We start from the raw sequence: 17,934 nt of genomic DNA on the forward strand, positions 1-17,934 counted from the left end.
ATGTTATAACTACTTCTTCCTATTTCAGCCTCCTTGCCCCTTTTGCCAGCATGACCTGGTTTGCTGCTTCCTCTGTATTTTCAGTCACCACTGCCCATAGAGGTAGAAGCTGCAGGATGGAATAGCTGTCCTTGCCCAATCACTTCAACTGTCTTGCAGTGCAAGATCTAGTGACTCACCAGAAATCATTGGAAAGTATCTGTTGGGACATAGTATAGCTGGCGAATAATAGGAATTCTATTTTAAGAACGCTAATAGAGAGACAGTTTCTGTATATTATAAATTCTTCACGCACTCTGTGTTCTGTGCTTTGTAAGAATATTTAAAGAAGGGGGAGCAATTTATTCACCAAAGTAACAATACTGTTAAGAGTATGTGTAAATGGAAAAGGTTGGAACATTCATTAGAGCTTTCAGAGTACAAGTTCAAGATGCTAAGATTAGGGTTGCTGGGTAACCCAAACACCTAAGGCTGCCTCTGGTTACAAATCCCAGAAAAAAAAAATCAGAGGGCTGAATCATTTACTGGGAGAAGCCGAAATCCCAATAAGGGGTGAAAGGGAGAACTTACCCATTTTGATGGCAGCACTGTGGCACAATGTTTGGCACTGTGCCTTACAGTGCCAGCAACCCAGTTCAATTTCGGTCTTGGATGACTGTCTACGGGGAGTTTGTACATTCTCCCTGTGTCTGTGTCGGTTTCCACCAGGTAATCTGGTTTCCCGCCACACTTCACAGATGTGCGGGTTAAATGGATTGCCCAAGCTAAATTGCTGCATGATATCCAGGAATGTGCAGGGTAGGTGGATTACTCATGCTAAATATGGGGTTTTGGAGATCGGGTAGGGGGCTGGGTCTCGGTGGGATTCTGTTTGGAAGGTCAGTGCAGACATGATGGGCCAAATGGCCTGCTTCCACACTGTAGGGATTCTGTGCTTCTATGGTGAGGAGTTGGACCCTAGGGCAACACATTACCAGTGGCGGCCAATAAACAGGCCACTTCTTAAACTTCCAGTTGGAGACAGTTACCCCAGACAGGGGGCAGAATGGGAAAGCTTAGTATTGCCAGCAGTAATGGTGTTCCCTGCTGAAGGCGCAGTTCCTGAGAGAGAGTACGTCAGTGGCAAGCCCCAGACTGTGGTGATCAAAGTGTGAATGGGTGCTTTTGATGGTGGTGCTTTGGGTGCAGAAGCGATCACTGCTGCTGGAGGACCCCTTCTGATGCTCATTGGGGTAAGGTGGCTCAATTGGCTGCCCACCATCAATATTACCACGGCTGCGACGTGCCATAGACTCCCGTCCTGATGCCTTCCCACACCACCTAGCCAGCCTTCACAATTCCTGGCCCATCTCCAACTCGGTGGGAAAATTCAGTCCAAAATTCAAGCTAATGGTGAATGTGGTCATTTTCCAGAATGCATGCCATGGTTAATTTGATAGAAGAGCCACAAAAATCCTAGGCAAATCCTCTTTCCAATGTTTCTGCTGCTCTTTAGCAAATGTCACAGTGGTAATCTGTAGATGTGATAGAGATTCATTCCCATTATCTAACATAAAATGCTTGACAAGACAATAATTACTTCTGTAACTAATCTAATCTTATCGGCCTGTCATTTCCAATAACTTGATTAACTTCACCTTAAGATTTTTAAGACTCTGTGCTGGATGATTTAGCATTAATTTATTTTTTCAATCTCCATAGCATTGTGGGATTTGATAACATCAAGTATTAAATTGCTATCTTAATATAATACTGATAGTTATGAAATATCTTGTAGTTTTTTAATACTTAGCATTCAGAGGATTGTGATGGGAAGAAGATTACAGAATATGTTTTCTCATTCTTACTGATTGAAATGATTTCCTTGATGCCGATAAATTCAAGATCAAACGAACATGTGGTTGCATATGATCTTGTTAAGGTGGATTCAGACTTTCCCAAAGCCTTTTTTCGTAAACAATTATTTCCTTGCTTATGGGCAAACATATTGTTTCTTCTAAATGTCATCTCTGTTTGGTAAGGAATATTAATTAGAAGCAGGAATAGGCCATTTGGCCCTTCGAGCCTGCTTTGCTACTGAATAAAATCATGAGTGATCTGATTGTGGCCTCAACTCAACTTTCCTGTCTGCCTTCCATAACCCTCAACAAATATGCCCTCCAATTTTTCTAACTTCCTTAAAAATTTGCACATGGCAGTTATTTTCCGAAACTGGAAGTCACTGTGTTGGCACACTGACATGTGCAGAACCTTGAGTCAGTTGTACAGCTGAGAAAGAACATTTTTCTCACCTCCCTTGTCGATCAAAAACCTCTCCAACTCAGCCTTCTGTATTTTCAGTGACTTGGGCTGATTGCTATCTCGGGCAGGGGTTTCAAAAGTTCTGGTTGCTCTGAGAGAAGAAATTCTTCCTCATGTTTGTTTTTAAGTTGGAGATGCTTTATCTCAACTGTGTCCCTCGTTCTGGGTTTGCTCCAGAGGAAAAACACCACCTCAACAATAGCCTGATAAGTCCTTCAAAACCTTTTATGCTTCAACAGGATCACTTCTCGTTTGAATAAACTGCAGTCGTCATAGGTCTAACCTACTTAACCTTACCTCATAAATCAATTCCTTCAACACAGCATAGTGACCTTCTTCCATTAGAAGTCAGGAAACCATAACTGGATGCAATATTCTAAGTGTATCCTTGCTAACGCCTTCTACAGTTGCATTAAGATTGGTGGCAAAATCCTGGAAAATATTAGCCATTTTCCTGAGTATGGGATCTTCCTTTTGAAGAAATCAGATACAGCCAGTGAACTTTGTCATTGTCTCCAGTATGCCAGCTAAGCCTTCGGCTAACTGAGGAAAAGAGGAACAGGATCTCAAATTTGAGACAAAGGCCCTAGTATCAATGCTTGTCACGCTCCTACCCATTTTGGAGACTTGGACAGTGTTCAGCAGGCACCTCAAAGAACTGGAGAAGTATCACCAACAGTGCCTTCTCTACATCCAGTGGCAAGAAAGGCAGTCCCAACAGTATCTTGTCCCTAGACAATTTCCCTAGCATTAAGGCAACAATCACTCAAAATCAGCTTTATTGGGTGAGACACACTATTTTTGTGCCTCATTTCAAACTCTTGATGCTGCTGCTCTACTATGAGCTTGGTTGGGGCAGGAGACACCCAGAAAGACAGCGAGAATATTTTAGGGTTGCCAAGAGGTCAGACATCTCCTCTGACACATGGGATAGCCAGACTGTCATTGAGCAAAAGGGAGAAGGCTTATTTCAGGAAGGCACCAGACACATCAGAAGATTTCATCAAGGACATGCAGAGGTGGTATTGAAGCATTGGATGCAAACAGTTCACCTTCTTAACCCATCAAGCATCAACTGTACATAGTAGAGTCTGCAGATCGGAACCATCTCAGAACTCGTCAAATCCAAGTGGAAGCATGTTACTGTTGATCCAGAGAGACGGTCTAAGAAGACGACAGTTGTAGCAAGACTATCCTCCACTCACATCCTCTTTTGTGTGACAGAGAAACGTTTCATTTGCCTACCTGGTTTCTGTATTCTTACCTTTTGTGCTTTGTGTATGAGGGCACCCAGATCCCATTTTACTACAGCATTGTGCAATCCACTGTTCACCAGCTGTACCATTGATACAACTTGGCAGAAAGTTCTACAGGTCATTTCTGCGTACCGTGTTCTAATTAGTACAATATTGGGACATGAAGGAATATTTCCTAATCATCTGAAATTAGCCACGTATCTCTGAAATGATTGTACATTATCTAAACAGAAAAGTGACACAACATCATGCCAAACACTAGGAGCCCTTTCAATTTCTACATTTCTGACACTGAATTCAGTTCACGTTATGTGAGTCAGTCAATACCAATCACAGTTAGATTACATATGATTACTTTCTGTAGTAATTCTCTGAACTGCTAATAGCTAATTATACTGACACTGTTTGGTTGATTTCAGTGTCATAACAATTTTTGTATGCTGGAAAATCCTAATTAACCACTTGGGCAAATTATCTTACTTTTCTGGGCATCTAATTAGTGATGGAAACCATATGTAATTATAGCAAAAAATATCTTGCAAACAAGAAATTTGATTGTGTTGATTGTTGCAGTGGTATTATTGCAAGTGTTTGGGTGCAGATAAATTAAAATGGACACAACAGCTATTTTGCTGTAGACTCATAGAATCCCTACAGTGTGGAAGCAGGCTATTTGGCCCATGAACCCCTCAACAGAGGTAGAACGAGTTTGTTGGAGAGGAGAAAGATTTAAAAGGCGCCTGAGGGGCAACTTTTTCACACAGAGGTTGGTTTATACATGGGATATACTGCCAGAAAAAGTGGTAGATGCAGGTACACCTATAACATTTAAAAAATGTTTGGATAAGTACATGAATAGCAAGGGTTTTGAGAGAAATGGGCCAAATGCAGGCAAATGGGACTAGTTTAGTTTGGGAAACCTGGTTGGCATGGATGAGTTGGACTGAGGGTCTTTTTCCATGCTGTATGACTCTGTGGACTTGGGCAGCAGGTTAGCTCTGATGGCTAGCACATGATTCAGAATAACACCAGCAGCATTGGCTCCATTCCCCTCTGGCTAAGGATAGATTTGGGATCTGCTTCCTCACTCTGCCCCTGCCAGTGCATGCTAATGGCAAACCACCGTTGACAAAGCATCAGCAGATGCCAGGCATGTGCTTTTGGCAGAGCACTTTTTGAATGGGATGGTGAGCTCCTGAACAAAACAGGAAATCATTTTTCACGTTTGATTGGTAATGTTGAACTGGATTTGACCAGGTCTCTAGAGATGGGTGAGAAGTGGTGGGGTCTGTAAAATGGTAAGGGAAGGGGAGGGGTGGGCTGGCAGTGTCTTGCCTTTTGCTTTCCCAACACCAATGACAGAGAAGGTAGAGGATGGCAATCCTGTCCAAAGTCCAGTGTGTGATTTACGTAGTTGATCAGAGGCCTTTTCCTGCCACTGCTGGCATATTACCAACCCTCTTCCCTGTAAGGGGATACCACCTGGCAAACTCTGGGATTTGAATGGGTCCTGCTACCAGCACTGACGCTCCCGTGCCAATAGTCACCAAACTGGAAACATTCCTCCTGGCTTCAAAAACACTTAACTGGTCCCACCCCTTTCTGGGATCTGGGTCTACTGACCCTGGCTAACTTCAGTAACCAGACTGCACACATTGCGAATACTACAATTGGAAGCAGTTGTGAAGATATTGTGCATGGTGGCTTGTCTTTAAGGTGCACTTTGACTAATTGTATTCCCTGCATGACCCTGTAATGCTGAATCCATCACATGGGTTGCATGGAGCTGATTTGACACATTGACAAATTGTCCAATTGGAAGCATTTGGAATATTGCATTCAATTCTGGTCTCCCTGCTATAGGAAGGATGTTGTGAAACTTGAAAGGGCTCAGAAAAGATTTACAAGGATGTTGCCAGGATTGGAGGGTTTGAGCCATGGGGAGACGATGAATAGACTGGGGCTATTTTCCCTGGAGCATCAAAGGCTGCAGGGTGACAACATAGAGGTTTATAAAATCGTGGCAGGCATGGATTGGGTGAATAGTCAAAGTCTTTACCCCAGGGTCGCAGAGTCTAAAACTAGACAGCATGGGTTTAGGGTGATAGGGAAAGATTTAAAAGGGACCTAAAGGGCACTTTTTTCACACAGAGGGTGTATGGAATGAGCTTCTAGAGGAAGTGGTGGAGGCTGGTGCTATTACAACATTTGAAAGACATCTGGATGGGCATATGAATAGGAAGAGTTTAGAAGAATGGGACTACATGTAATTAGGATACCTGGTTGACTTGGCCAAGCTCCCCTGCTGTACATCTCTATGACTCTATAATTCTTTGATATAAAAGGTAAAGTTCAGTTCCTGCATCTGCTGAGAACAGTGATTATTTATTTTTAGGTCCACTGCATGAACTTTAAGAACATAGTGCATGTAAAGAGTTACTAGTGACCGTTGGCTTTGATGGGCTTTCAGTAGGCAGAACTGCCCCGATAAAGGAACTTTGAATTTGTCACCTATAACTTCTTCCTGCTGCACGAATGCATGGGTGCATCGTGTGGAAAGAATATTCCACGTATTGCTGTAACATTTCTAATGCTTTATTCTTGTCAATCCTGAAAGGCATGTAGGGTTAATTTATCAGTGCTCTGGGTTCACCCCACAATGACTTGGAAGAGGTGGCCTTATTCACATTAAACCTGGCATTATCTTTGCCCACTGAGTTGGAATGGTTGCATTTTCTTATTATGAGCTGATTTCTGTTAACGGCACATTGATTTGTCACAGGTGGATCAAGAAGTGTCAAAGGCCCGATGAGATCACTAAATGTCTGAATCAGGAGATGATGGAGATTAACTTGGCAGACTGCAGCAAACTGATGCAGGTAAGAATGTAAAACGCAAAAGTAATTTCCTTCGATGTGAGAAGTGATACTCCCAGCGTATCTGATCGAATGATTTGCTGCTGCAAGTTAGCTGTCACCATCTGAGACTCAGTACCATTCAGAAAGATTCCAGCCTGGTCAGTACTGATACATATCTGATGCAGAAGCCAGTGAATTCAACACTATTCCAGAGATTTGAACCAGGTCATCTAGGATTCTCAACCCAGAGAATACAACAAGGCTTCAAGCAGTTTGCTAGATCAGCATCGTACAAATATAAAGTCATTTTTAAAATCCTATCAAGGAATGAAAATTCTGCTGTATTATTCCTGACGTGCACTGAGAGTTCCATTCAAAACATTACACAGTCCCAGTAAAGAAGGAAGGATAAAGTGAAGCTGAAGATTTGAAAGTATATTTGTGCCACTGCCCCTGAGGAGAGTCCATGAGCCACATGTATTAGTGGCCACAATTTAAATTCCCAGCAGTTTGTGTGTTTTGCAGGCTCCTGGCCACCGTGACTAAATTGGGTAAAGTGAAGCAACAGGTTGGTGCGGTGCTTAGTCCCATTTTGTGGGATAATAAGCCGAAAACTAACAAAAGAGGTTTGGCCAATATTCAGTTAACTTCACCTTTCATCCCTGATGTGACTGACCACTGGTTACCCACAACAGTTGTCCACTCCACCTGGGGAGGCAGCTCAGGAAAACCTTGCAGCTTCTTTGTGAACTCGGGGCATCTTATGGACCATTGAGGGATTTCCAGTGGCAAGGAACACCCCTTCTTGAAAACCCCTCTACCCACATGAGTGCCCACACTTGCAAGGGCTGATACAGTTGGTCTTGGCAAATGCTGATCCCACTAAACTCCACTGTCTAGGCTTCATTTGTACCTGGAGTGACTACAGAAGTTCCAGCATTGGCCATCATTCCTGGTGCACTGCTGAGTCTGCTGCTGTCACTCTGATTCAGCTGCTGCTCCTGGAGGTGGGGCATCCTGCTGCCAAAGGGAAGCTGCCATGACTGTTGATACTTTCATTTTGGAAAGCTGGGTGTTAATTTTCCTCAGAAGTGATTTGTATAAAGACATGCCTCCTGTGACGAAAGTGGGATTTCCAAACTCCATTACAATTGAATTATATCTAATTAACAGCATCTGAATATCCCACATAATGTCTGTATTAAATGTGACTCTTAGAGTTTGAAATGTGTTGCTGGAAACAAAGCAATTGCTTAAGTAGAGGTCAAGTACAGACCTGCTGGCACATTGCAACTCTTCACAATGCTGGCAGAACACAACCAAACATAAGGTCGTAATCCAGTACTCGATTTATGTCCTGACGACTAGAACCACTAAAAATCTCTATTACATTTTGCATATTAGCATTGACCTGATTGCTTCACAAAATAAAAAGCCATTGTGCTGTCTGTTTACAAACCATCTCATTGTGGGCAAGACAGAACAGAAGTATTCCTTTTGGTCACTGGTGAAAATGAGACAAATGTTGGTCTCAGTTCTGCGCTGCACACAAAACATTCCTCAGGCAATGGACTGACTCACAAGGTAACAGAACTGTTTGTCAAAAGGATATTTTGCTTCAAGCACACTTGAATAAGTTGTTTCCTGAATTGCTTTCACAGACAGCTTGTTTCAGGGAGTGGCTGCAGTTGTTAGTAACAGTTTAACGAGAATCAATGAAAAGTGAAAATCTATGTCTGGTTCAAGCAGCACCAGCTGAAGAGCTGCCAAATGTGGGACAGCTTTAACTGTCATTATGATTTAACAAAGGGCAACGCACACTTTTGTGTAACATTCCTTTTCCACTGTGAAATGATACCTACAACCCTACCCAACAGTTAATCACTACATCTGGCCACTAAAGAGAGAGAGAGAGAGAGAGAGAGATGGAGCAAATTGCACCCAGGAGGATGGAGAGGGAAAAATGCAAGAAAAACATTGACTGATCGCAAAGCTGACAGGACTGAACAGATGTCCAAGTTCTTCAAGGCCCGCAACTTTCCCCCCACAGTGGTCGAGAACGCCCTTGACCACGTCTCCCGCAACACATCCCTCACACCCCGCCCCCGCCACAACCACCCAAACAGGATCCCCCTCGTTCTCACACACCACCCCACCAACCTCCGGATACAACGCAGCATCCTCCGACACTTCTGCCATCTACAATCCGACCCCACCAACCAAGACATTTTTCCATCCCCACCCTTGTCTGCTTTCCGGGGAGACCACTCTCTCCGTGACTCCCTTGTTCGCTCCACACTGCCCTCCAACCCCACCACACCCGGCACCTTCCCCTGCAACCGCAGGAAATGCTACACTTGCCCCCACACCTCCTCCCTCACCCCTATCCCAGGCCCCAAGATGACTTTCCATATTAAGCAGAGGTTCACCTGCACATCTGCTAATGTGGTATACTGTATCCATTGTACCCGGTGTGGCTTCCTCTACATTGGGGAAACCAAGCGGAGGCTTGGGGACCGCTTTGCAGAACACCTCCGCTTGGTTCGCAATAAACAACTGCACCTCCCAGTCGCGAACCATTTCAACTCCCCCTCCCATGACATGTCCATCATGGGCCTCCTGCAGTGCCACAATGATGCCACCCGAAGGTTGCAGGAACAGCAACTCATATCCCACTTGGGAACCCTGCAGCCCAATGGTATCAATGTGGACTTCACCAGCTTCAATATCTCCCCTTCCCCCACCGCATCCCAAAACCAGCCCAGCTCGTCCCCTCCCCCCACTGCACCCCAAACCAGCCCAGCCTGTCTCTGCCTCCCTAACCTGTTCTTCCTCTCACCCATCCCTTCCTCCCACCCCAAGCTGCACCTCCATTTCCTACCTACTAACCTCATCCCACCTCCTTGACCTGTCCGTCTTCCCTGGACTGACCTATCCCCTCCCTACCTCCCCACCTATACTCTCCTCTCCACCTATCTTCTTTTCTCTCCATCTTCGGTCCGCCTCCCCCTCTCTCCCTATTTATTCCAGAACCCTCACCCCATCCCCCTCTCTGATGAAGGGTCTAGGCCTGAAATGTCAGCTTTTGTGCTCCTGAGATGCTGCTTGGCCTGCTGTGTTCATCCAGCTTCACACTTTATTATCTTGGACTGAACTTCAGTTTGGCACAAGGGTGTTTCTCCAAAAGCCACAGTATCAGGGACCAGAATAAGATACAGTATGTGTAGGGTCCTGAACCCCACAGTGTCAGCAAGGCAGGACAGAGAGGGCTACATTGTATTGTTCAGCCAATTGCCAGGGGCGGGGGCATCCTCATGAAAGGGAAGGGGAGTTTCTTGATGTCAGACTTCTGGAGGATATGTGGAACCTGGCACCTCCCTCAACAACGTTGCAGAACTGAAAGGGTCAGTGTGTGATGACCCCAGTGAAGTGGAGACAGATCGTGGTAAGGAATCTTGGAGTGATCCCGGAGTTTGGTAAATCCAGGGGCTGCATCCAGGGACGCCTACTGCCACCCTGGAAAATGCACAGAGATGATCTGCTAGGAGGCAGGAAATGAAGCAACAAGCGTCGCCAATCACATGACTCCTAGAGACCTGCCTGATCTGGCCTCAGATGTTGGTGATGCCATTCCACCTGGGTCCCTTGCAATGTACCAATAGGATAAGAGAAGGTCCTGTCAAACAAATGCTGGAAACCTCAAAAACCTCAAAACTTCAACAATTTGCCCAGTTTGGTGATTCAAGAAGCAAATGCAGCCACCAATGTGGACTTGCACATTCCAGCCCTCATGCACATTTGAACCTATTAATCATCTTGAAGCTGATTGTCTGGCTGGCAAGGGTCAAGCAGGGAAGTGTGTACTGGAACTTCCAATACCTGGTGGGATGGTGGTGGAATCTCTTCTTCCATCTTCTTAAGAACAGTATTGATGAAGACAGATAATCCTGGGAAAACTCATCAGTTCTAGGGCATCTGTAGAGAGAAAACAGAGTTAACATTTTGTGTCCAGTCACCCTTCCCCAGATCTTCTGAGTTTTCCCAACATTTTCTGCTTTCATTTCTGATTTCCAGCAACCACAGTTCCCTGTTTTATTTTGTTTAATATTGGCAAAGGCCTGTGAGCTGATCTGCTTAGCGAAGGAATGGTTTCTGATGTCAGGATACCCGAAGAGTGAAGGAAATATTACGGCAGCCCATTCTAACCAATAAAGGCGCCCAGTTCCCTTTATATAAACATATGAAATAGGAGCAGAAATAAACCACTTGGCCTCTCGAATCCGCCCCACCATTCGATAAGATCATGGCTGATCTGTTTCAAATTCCAAATTCCCACCTAAATCTGGGTAATTTTTCTTCTCGCTGGCTTGCACTGTCTGTGGTTCAGGCTCCAGCTCATAAACTATGAGCCAAAGCTGCTCAAACACAAACTCTTAGTGCAGTCATGTTGTCATGGATCACAGTGGTATCTAGGAGCTCCCATATGCCACAGCCTTGGCATTTCCCAGCATACTATTGTTAATTTGTCAGTTCTGAGGAAGGGTCACCAGACCCAAAACATTAACACTGATTTTTTCCTCACAGATGCTGCCAGACCTGTTTTTGTTCCTGATTTACAGCATCCGCAGTTCTTTCGGTTTTTATTTTCCATTGTTAATCCTTTTCAGTTAGCTATTTAATTATATTATTCACTTGTTTATGTTGCTGTTTATATATTTTACATTTAATTTAAATTAGAGTAAAATCCCATCATCTTATTACCTGGGAACGAGGCACACCCAGTTTTAGGTTAATGACTTCAATCCCAAAGCCACAATTTGCTTTTTCGCCTGAGAGATGGCATGCTTGCATATGGAAACCAATACTTCAGATTGTTTCTGTTATTCCTGATCACTTGGAAGCCACCAAGGAGCAGGCAGCCAGCGGGAAATGTAGATATTTCTCTGACAAACTTTAAAGATAACCCGAAACAAAGTCTACAATGATTGACTTTGTCGTTGATCAAAAGAAAATACATTTTTTATAGCTAGTGCTGTTCCCATATGAATGCCGAATATGATCACGCTGATATCTTTTTGACAGGGGTTAGTTTAGTTTGGGAAACTTGGTCGTCACGGAGACGTTGGACGAAAGGGTCTATTTCTCTGCTGTATTGCTTGCATTTAAATAGCACCAACAGGATTTCATAAATGTACTTTATTTGCTGGTTCAGAAACATCACCAGTCAAATGATACAGCCACCCTGATGCCTAGAGTTTATAAACTGGAATTGTCTTGTGGTTTGTACATGTAAAGGCATTGTTATGTATCTTGCAGAGTGTGTATTCAATGGCAACTTTTCCCTTCACACAAGTGGTTGAACTGAGAGAGAAGCATAGTCCTTCATCGTTCCAAGCAAAAGTTGCTGCCTCAAGGTATTTTTCCAACATGCTTAATAGTAGACACTTCTTCATTTCAAGTTCTTCCACTGTATAATTTGATATGGCTCTTCTTTTGTTTTTGCTTAAAGCCATCTCTTGAAGGAAGCTCAGTGCAAGGGAAAAGCATCAGAAGTGAATCATAGAACCTGCACTTTCATTTCTGCAGTGGGATACCCTGGGGTCCACAATCCAGCACACTGTCAGAAAACAGGTAAAAGACCAAGTCTATTCAGCCATGTTACTGAAGTGATCCAAAGGAGAAGGTCTGAGGAGGACAAGAGAAAGGAAACGAAGAGCACAGAATGTCAGAATTAAAGTTCAAGTAAAGAATGGGGAACACCTAGTGTCATCATGGACGGCCAGTAATATCAGCATCATTGAAAATGCTTAGTGAGTGAGTTACCTGAATGAGGCGGTGTGGGAGTGTTGTATCAAAAATTAGATCTAAAAAAAAACAGAATTAACTGACTATATCGTATAATAAGTGATTGGGGATAGGTGGAAGTCAAATCATTGCTGAGAGTAGACTGGGGAGATGGAGAAAAGAACTCAAACTGGGGAGGGGGGGGCATGTTCAAAAAGAACAAGACCCCGGGTTAAATCAGACATCAGAATGTTGACTAGACACAACTGCTCTGGCAGAGGAGCCTCCTTCTCCAGTAATAACACAGTGTGGAGCTGGAGGAACACAGCAAGCCAGGCAGCATCAGAGGAACAGGATGAAGAAGGGTCCCAACCTGAAAGCTGAACAGGAAAGCTGATTTTTCAGGTTGGGACCCTTCTTCATCCTGTTCCTCTGATGCTGCCTGGCCTGATGTGTTCCTCCAGGTCCACACTGTGTTACCTCAACCTCCAGCATCAGCTGTTCTTACTATCTCCTCTTTATTTAATTTGTTTAAGTGGTTTAATTTTCACTACCATTTCTGCTGGATAAGGCAGGACCTTAGATCTGCTCCATTTTTGTGCTGATCCATTTGCTGTAATTACTGCCTCCTGCTTCTGCTCTTTGGCATACAAGTGGTCTAGTGTTGGTTCACCAGGTTGACACCTCATTTTTAGGCATGTCTGATGCTACTGCAGACTTGCTGTCTTGCACTCATCATTGAACCCAGATTGCTGCTGTGGCTTGATGGTAAATGTTCAAGTGGAGGATAAGTCAAGCCATGAGGTTATAGATCGTGACTGGATACAGTTCTGCTGCAGCAGATAGCCTGCAACATCACGTGGATGTCTATTTTGAGTTGCTGAATCTGTTTGAAGTCAGTCCAATTAGCATAGTGATAGTGCCACACGACATAGAGAACAATATCCTCAATGAGAAGATGTCCACAAGGACTGGACAAACAATGTTGCTGGGCTGGGTTTGCTGCAGGGTTTTGAGGGAACCACAAAGAGGGAAAAACATGCTTGAACTCATCCTAACCAATCTGCCTGCCTTATATACATCTGTCCTGCTGATACAGTCAGATAGGAGTGGCCACCTTTAGGACACAGCCAACTGGGTCAGTCGTGGTGCTGTTGACCCTGTATTGGTTATGGACATGGAAGTCCCCACCCAGAGTACATTCTGTGCCCTACCACTGTCAGTGCTTCCTCCAAGTTCATGTTCAACATGGAGAAGTACTGATACATTCGTAAAGTGGGAGCAGCAAGATTTTTTCTTCTTGATGTTTGGCCTGATGCCGTGAGACTTCATGCAGAATAGATTCAATGTTACTGACTCCTAGGTCACCTCCTTCCTGTACATCATTGTGCTACCACATCTGATCAGTTTTTTAGTGGGATAGGAAATACCTAAGGATAGTTGTGGCGGTGTTTTGGACATTGTCATAATCGTGGAATCAATAGATTACACACAATGTCAGGTTGTTGCTTGAACAGCTCTCCAAATTTTGCCACAAGCCCCCCAGACCTTAGTAAGCATGATTTTGTAGGGTCAACAGGGCTGAGTTTGCCATTGTTCTTTCTAGTGCTTCGATCAATGCTGTGTGGCCAATATCGTTTCTTTCCTGTCTTTAGACATTTAGCACTTTGGTACAACAGGTTGGCTGATCCAGTATTTCAGCGTTCACTTAAGAGTTAACCACATTGCTGTGGATTTGGAGTCACATATAGACCAGACCAGGTGAGGACAACTTTATCTACAGTGCAGTGGCAAAGCAGATTTTTTTTTCAACATTTCAAAGTGAATACATGGATGAAATAGGCTGGCTTTTAATTCCAGTTTTTTTTTTAACAAATTCAGATTTTCCCATCTGCCACAGTGAGATTTGAACCCATGTTACCAGAACATTAGCTTGGGTTCTGGATCATCTGTGCAGAGACATTACTAATACACTGCCAGCTCCCCTACTGCGCACATTCCAGTTAAATAATTACAGCAGCAATGTTTAAACTAAAGGTGATTTATTCTCACACATTTACCCCAAATTTAACACTATTTCACACACTGTGAGACACACAGATGAAGATAGTGCACTGTTACATTTTCTAATTATCACAGTCTCAAGTTTACCATCACCCAAACCTCACGAGGCCAGCCTGCAGGGTTTTTTTTTGGATTGTTTTGATGCTTCAAAGTTAAAGCAAAGGCCTGTGGAGTGAAGCATTCTCAGCAGGTGGTGATATTTCTTGTCATGGTGTCTGGGAGGTTGATTCTCAGGTGAACTTGAAGTTGGAACAGGTTGCATGAAATCTTTCTGTCTGTTGCAGTCATCTCCTTTCAAGATACACTGTTTACTGCCTTGGCTCCTTGTTGGCTTGCAGCTCATTCAGAGTTGGGCTTATTGACCAGTGAACTGTTGACTCGATCAATGTTTGGTGGAATTGTGTGCAGATTTTGCTGATTTTCGACAGCAGACAGAAAACTTGGTTTTCTCCCTGTGTGAGTTTTCTCAAGCTCCAAGTCCCATCCAAATAACGGGGAAGTATTCATGTTGGTTTAAGCATCCTGTCTTGTGTAACACCTTTGAGAATTTGTGATGTTGAGTGGTTTGGTTTTTGAATGTCCTAATTCTATCAAAAATACTTTTTAATCAGTTCCAGCACAGGACGTTGATTTACACCAATTTGAATGTTCTCTTTGTTTCGCCCTCTAACAAGGTGGTAGGTTCAGTCCCAGTAAGAAGTCAGGTGATCTTGGGTGGCCACGTTTCTAGCTTGTGTTCAGCTTTAAATGTAACATTAACCTAAAGTTTATTATGGATTTAATTGCATCTTACATAATACTAGCTATTGGTTGTGCATCTCTTTGAGAGTTTTGGTAATTAAATAAAATGTTAAAAAACACGGTCCACCTTGTTCACCTTAGATGTGCTACTTTAGACATGACCCTCCAAGGCACAGAGCCTATCATTATGATTGTCATGCTGCTATATCTGACATGATCTGACGATACTGTTGGGCCAACCAAATCTGGTATGCTTTGTTTTCGTGCTATCAGATATTTTTGTCCCTTGTCCAGTTGATGCTACCATATTTTTGGTGAAGGTTGTTGTATTTTAAATAAATCAGTTGAAGTTAATTAAACATTAACTAACTGGTTTTGTTGAGGGGTGTTGCTCGTTCTTGATAGCTGCTTGTAAGGCTGTCATCAGCAGATAAATGACTGTCTCTTTCGCTCTTTAAAATATGTGGCTCAGTCCTGTTTTCTCTTTGATCCAATCAAATCAGCCTGAGGTTTGCAAGTACGACAAAGCTTGATGCTGTCAAGTTTTTTTACGTTTGAGTTATGACAGACATGTCCTGAATGCAAACATCTGACACACAAATGTTTTACATTTTACAATACTGATAATTTAATTAAAACCTGTATTTCCGGGGGGGAAATAATAAGGTAATTATTTTTGTATATTTTACCCTCATGTCTTTCTTCAGCTCAAAATGAAAAGCGAAAAGGCAGCTGCAATTTGGGGAAGACTGTTCCAGCCACAACTGGTGATAGTATATCACACTCTCAAGTAGTGGTAAACAGCACAGAGTACACAGCAACACATACACCTGTGTTGAAGCAACACCACTCAAAAATGACCAAGAGACAGCAACAAAATCAGTACCTAACTCCCAGACATGGTAAGGTGTTATATACATAGCAACTACAAATAGTTATAAAATGGTGTTGCAAATATGTAACCAAGATACCTGTAGAATCCGTACAATTGATACAATGGCATTGTGATTCGTCATACTGGACTAGTAAACCAGAGGCTTGGACTAATGATCCAGAGGCGAGGGGTCACGGTATTTTAACTTAGATTACTGTGCCCCTCTTGGACCAATACTGCACCCAAGCTAACCTGGTTAAAATTCCTTGAAGGAAAATAATCCTGCTTCCCCCATTAATTGTCCCCAGTGCTGGTGCCATTCTTGAGATGCATGAGCACTGCCTGGCCGTAATGACCTCAAACCTTTTGGAGGAGACAGAGCAGAGAGACTGTTGTGATGACATATCTCTCAATGAAGCCACGACCGTAACCCTATGAGCCCCAGGAAAGATCTGGCCCTGGTAATGTCCTTCAGCAGTGCTACCTCCTGCACTGCCTTCCTCCTTGCCTCATCTGTGCAGTGCACCCCTGCTTGGCTGGTCAAACCCAGAAATTTTACTTTGTTCTGACTTTCGTGGGTTTCAATAAAAACCTAAAGAACTGCAGATGCTGTAAATCAGGAACAATAACAGAAGTTACTGGAAAACTTCAGCAGGTCTGGCAGCATCTGTGAAGAAAAATCAGAGTTAACATTTCTGGTCCAGTGACCCTTCCTCAGAACTGATGGTAGCTAGGTAAATGCCGGTTTATATGCAGAAGATAGGGTGATGGTTGGGGGGTAAGGAGTAAACTGTAGGTGAGGATAGAGCCTAAAGAGGGAGAAAAACATTTAGACAGACAAAAGAGTTGATAATGATTGGCTAGGAGGGTGAATAGCTGTTAATGGAGACTGTTAGTGGCTAACAGTGGCTCTGGGAAGCCAGGGAGGAGATTGCTGAGCCTTTGGCATTGATCCTTAACTTGTCATTGTCTACAGGAATAGTGCCAGAAGACTGGAGGATAGCAAATATGGTTCCCCTGTTCAAGGGGAGTAGAGACAATCCTGGTAATTATAGACCAGTGAGCCTTACTTCAGTTGTTGGTAAAGTGTTGGAAAAGGTTATAAGAGACAGGATTTATAATCATCTAGAAAAGAATAATTTGATTCGGGATAGTCAGCATGGTTTTGTGAAGGGTAGGTCGTGCCTCACAAACCTTATTGAGTTCTTTGAGAAGGTGACCAAACAGGTAGATGAGAGTAAACCGGTTGATGTGGTGTATATGGATTTCAGCCAGGAGTTCGATAAGGTTCCCCACAGTAGGCTATTGTACAAAATGCGGAGGAATGGAATTGTGGGAGATATAGCAGTTTGGATCAGAAATTGGCTTGCTGAAAGAAGACAGAGGGTGGTGGTTGATGGGAAATGTTCATCCTGGAGTCCAGTTACTAGTGGTGTACCACAAGGGTCGGTGTTGGGTCCACTGCTGTTTGTCATTTTTATAAACGACCTGGATGAGGGCGTAGAAGGATGGGTTTGTAAATTTGTAGACGACACTAAGGTCAGTGGAGTTGTGGATAGTGACGAAGGATGTTGTAGGTTACAGAGAGACATAGATAAGCTGCACAGCTGGGCTGAGAGCTGGCAAATGGAGTTTAATGCGGACAAGTATGAGGTGATGCACTTTGGTAGGAGGAACCAGAAGGCAAAGTACAGGGCTAATGGTAAGATTCTTGGTGGTGTAGATGAGCAGATAGATCTTGGTGTCCATGTACGCAAACCCTTGAAAGTTGCCACCCAGGTTGACAGGGTTGTTAAGAAGGCATACAGTGTTTTAGCTTTTATTAATAGAGAGATCGAGTTCCGGAACCAAGAGGTTATGTTGAAGCTGTACAAAACTCTGGTGCGGCCGCACTTGGAGTATTGCGTACAGTTCTGGTCACCACATTATAAGAAGGATGTGGAAGCTTTGGAAAGGGTGCAGAGGAGATTTACTAGGATGTTGCCTGGTATGGAGGGAAGGTCTTACAAGGAAAGGCTGAGGGACTTGAGGCTGTTTTCATTAGAGAAAAGAAGGT

General features: G+C 43.6%; 1 protein-coding gene across 2 annotated transcripts in view; it reads left to right on the plus strand.

The window, feature by feature from the left end:
• LOC125462980 (TBC1 domain family member 30-like) overlaps window positions 1-17,934 on the plus strand; it is an 86,108-nt gene that overhangs the window by 56,950 nt on the left and 11,224 nt on the right. For both annotated transcript variants that reach the window (XM_048553547.2, XM_048553546.2), the window contains exons 8-11: window positions 6,340-6,436; window positions 11,732-11,829; window positions 11,925-12,046; window positions 15,712-15,906. In XM_048553547.2, coding sequence (XP_048409504.2) covers window positions 6,340-6,436; window positions 11,732-11,829; window positions 11,925-12,046; window positions 15,712-15,906 — 512 coding nt within the window. The remainder of the gene's footprint in view (window positions 1-6,339; window positions 6,437-11,731; window positions 11,830-11,924; window positions 12,047-15,711; window positions 15,907-17,934) is intronic.

Source organism: Stegostoma tigrinum, chromosome 21 (genome assembly GCF_030684315.1).
Source record: "Stegostoma tigrinum isolate sSteTig4 chromosome 21, sSteTig4.hap1, whole genome shotgun sequence".
In the NCBI taxonomy this organism is placed as follows: Eukaryota; Metazoa; Chordata; class Chondrichthyes; order Orectolobiformes; family Stegostomatidae; genus Stegostoma; species Stegostoma tigrinum.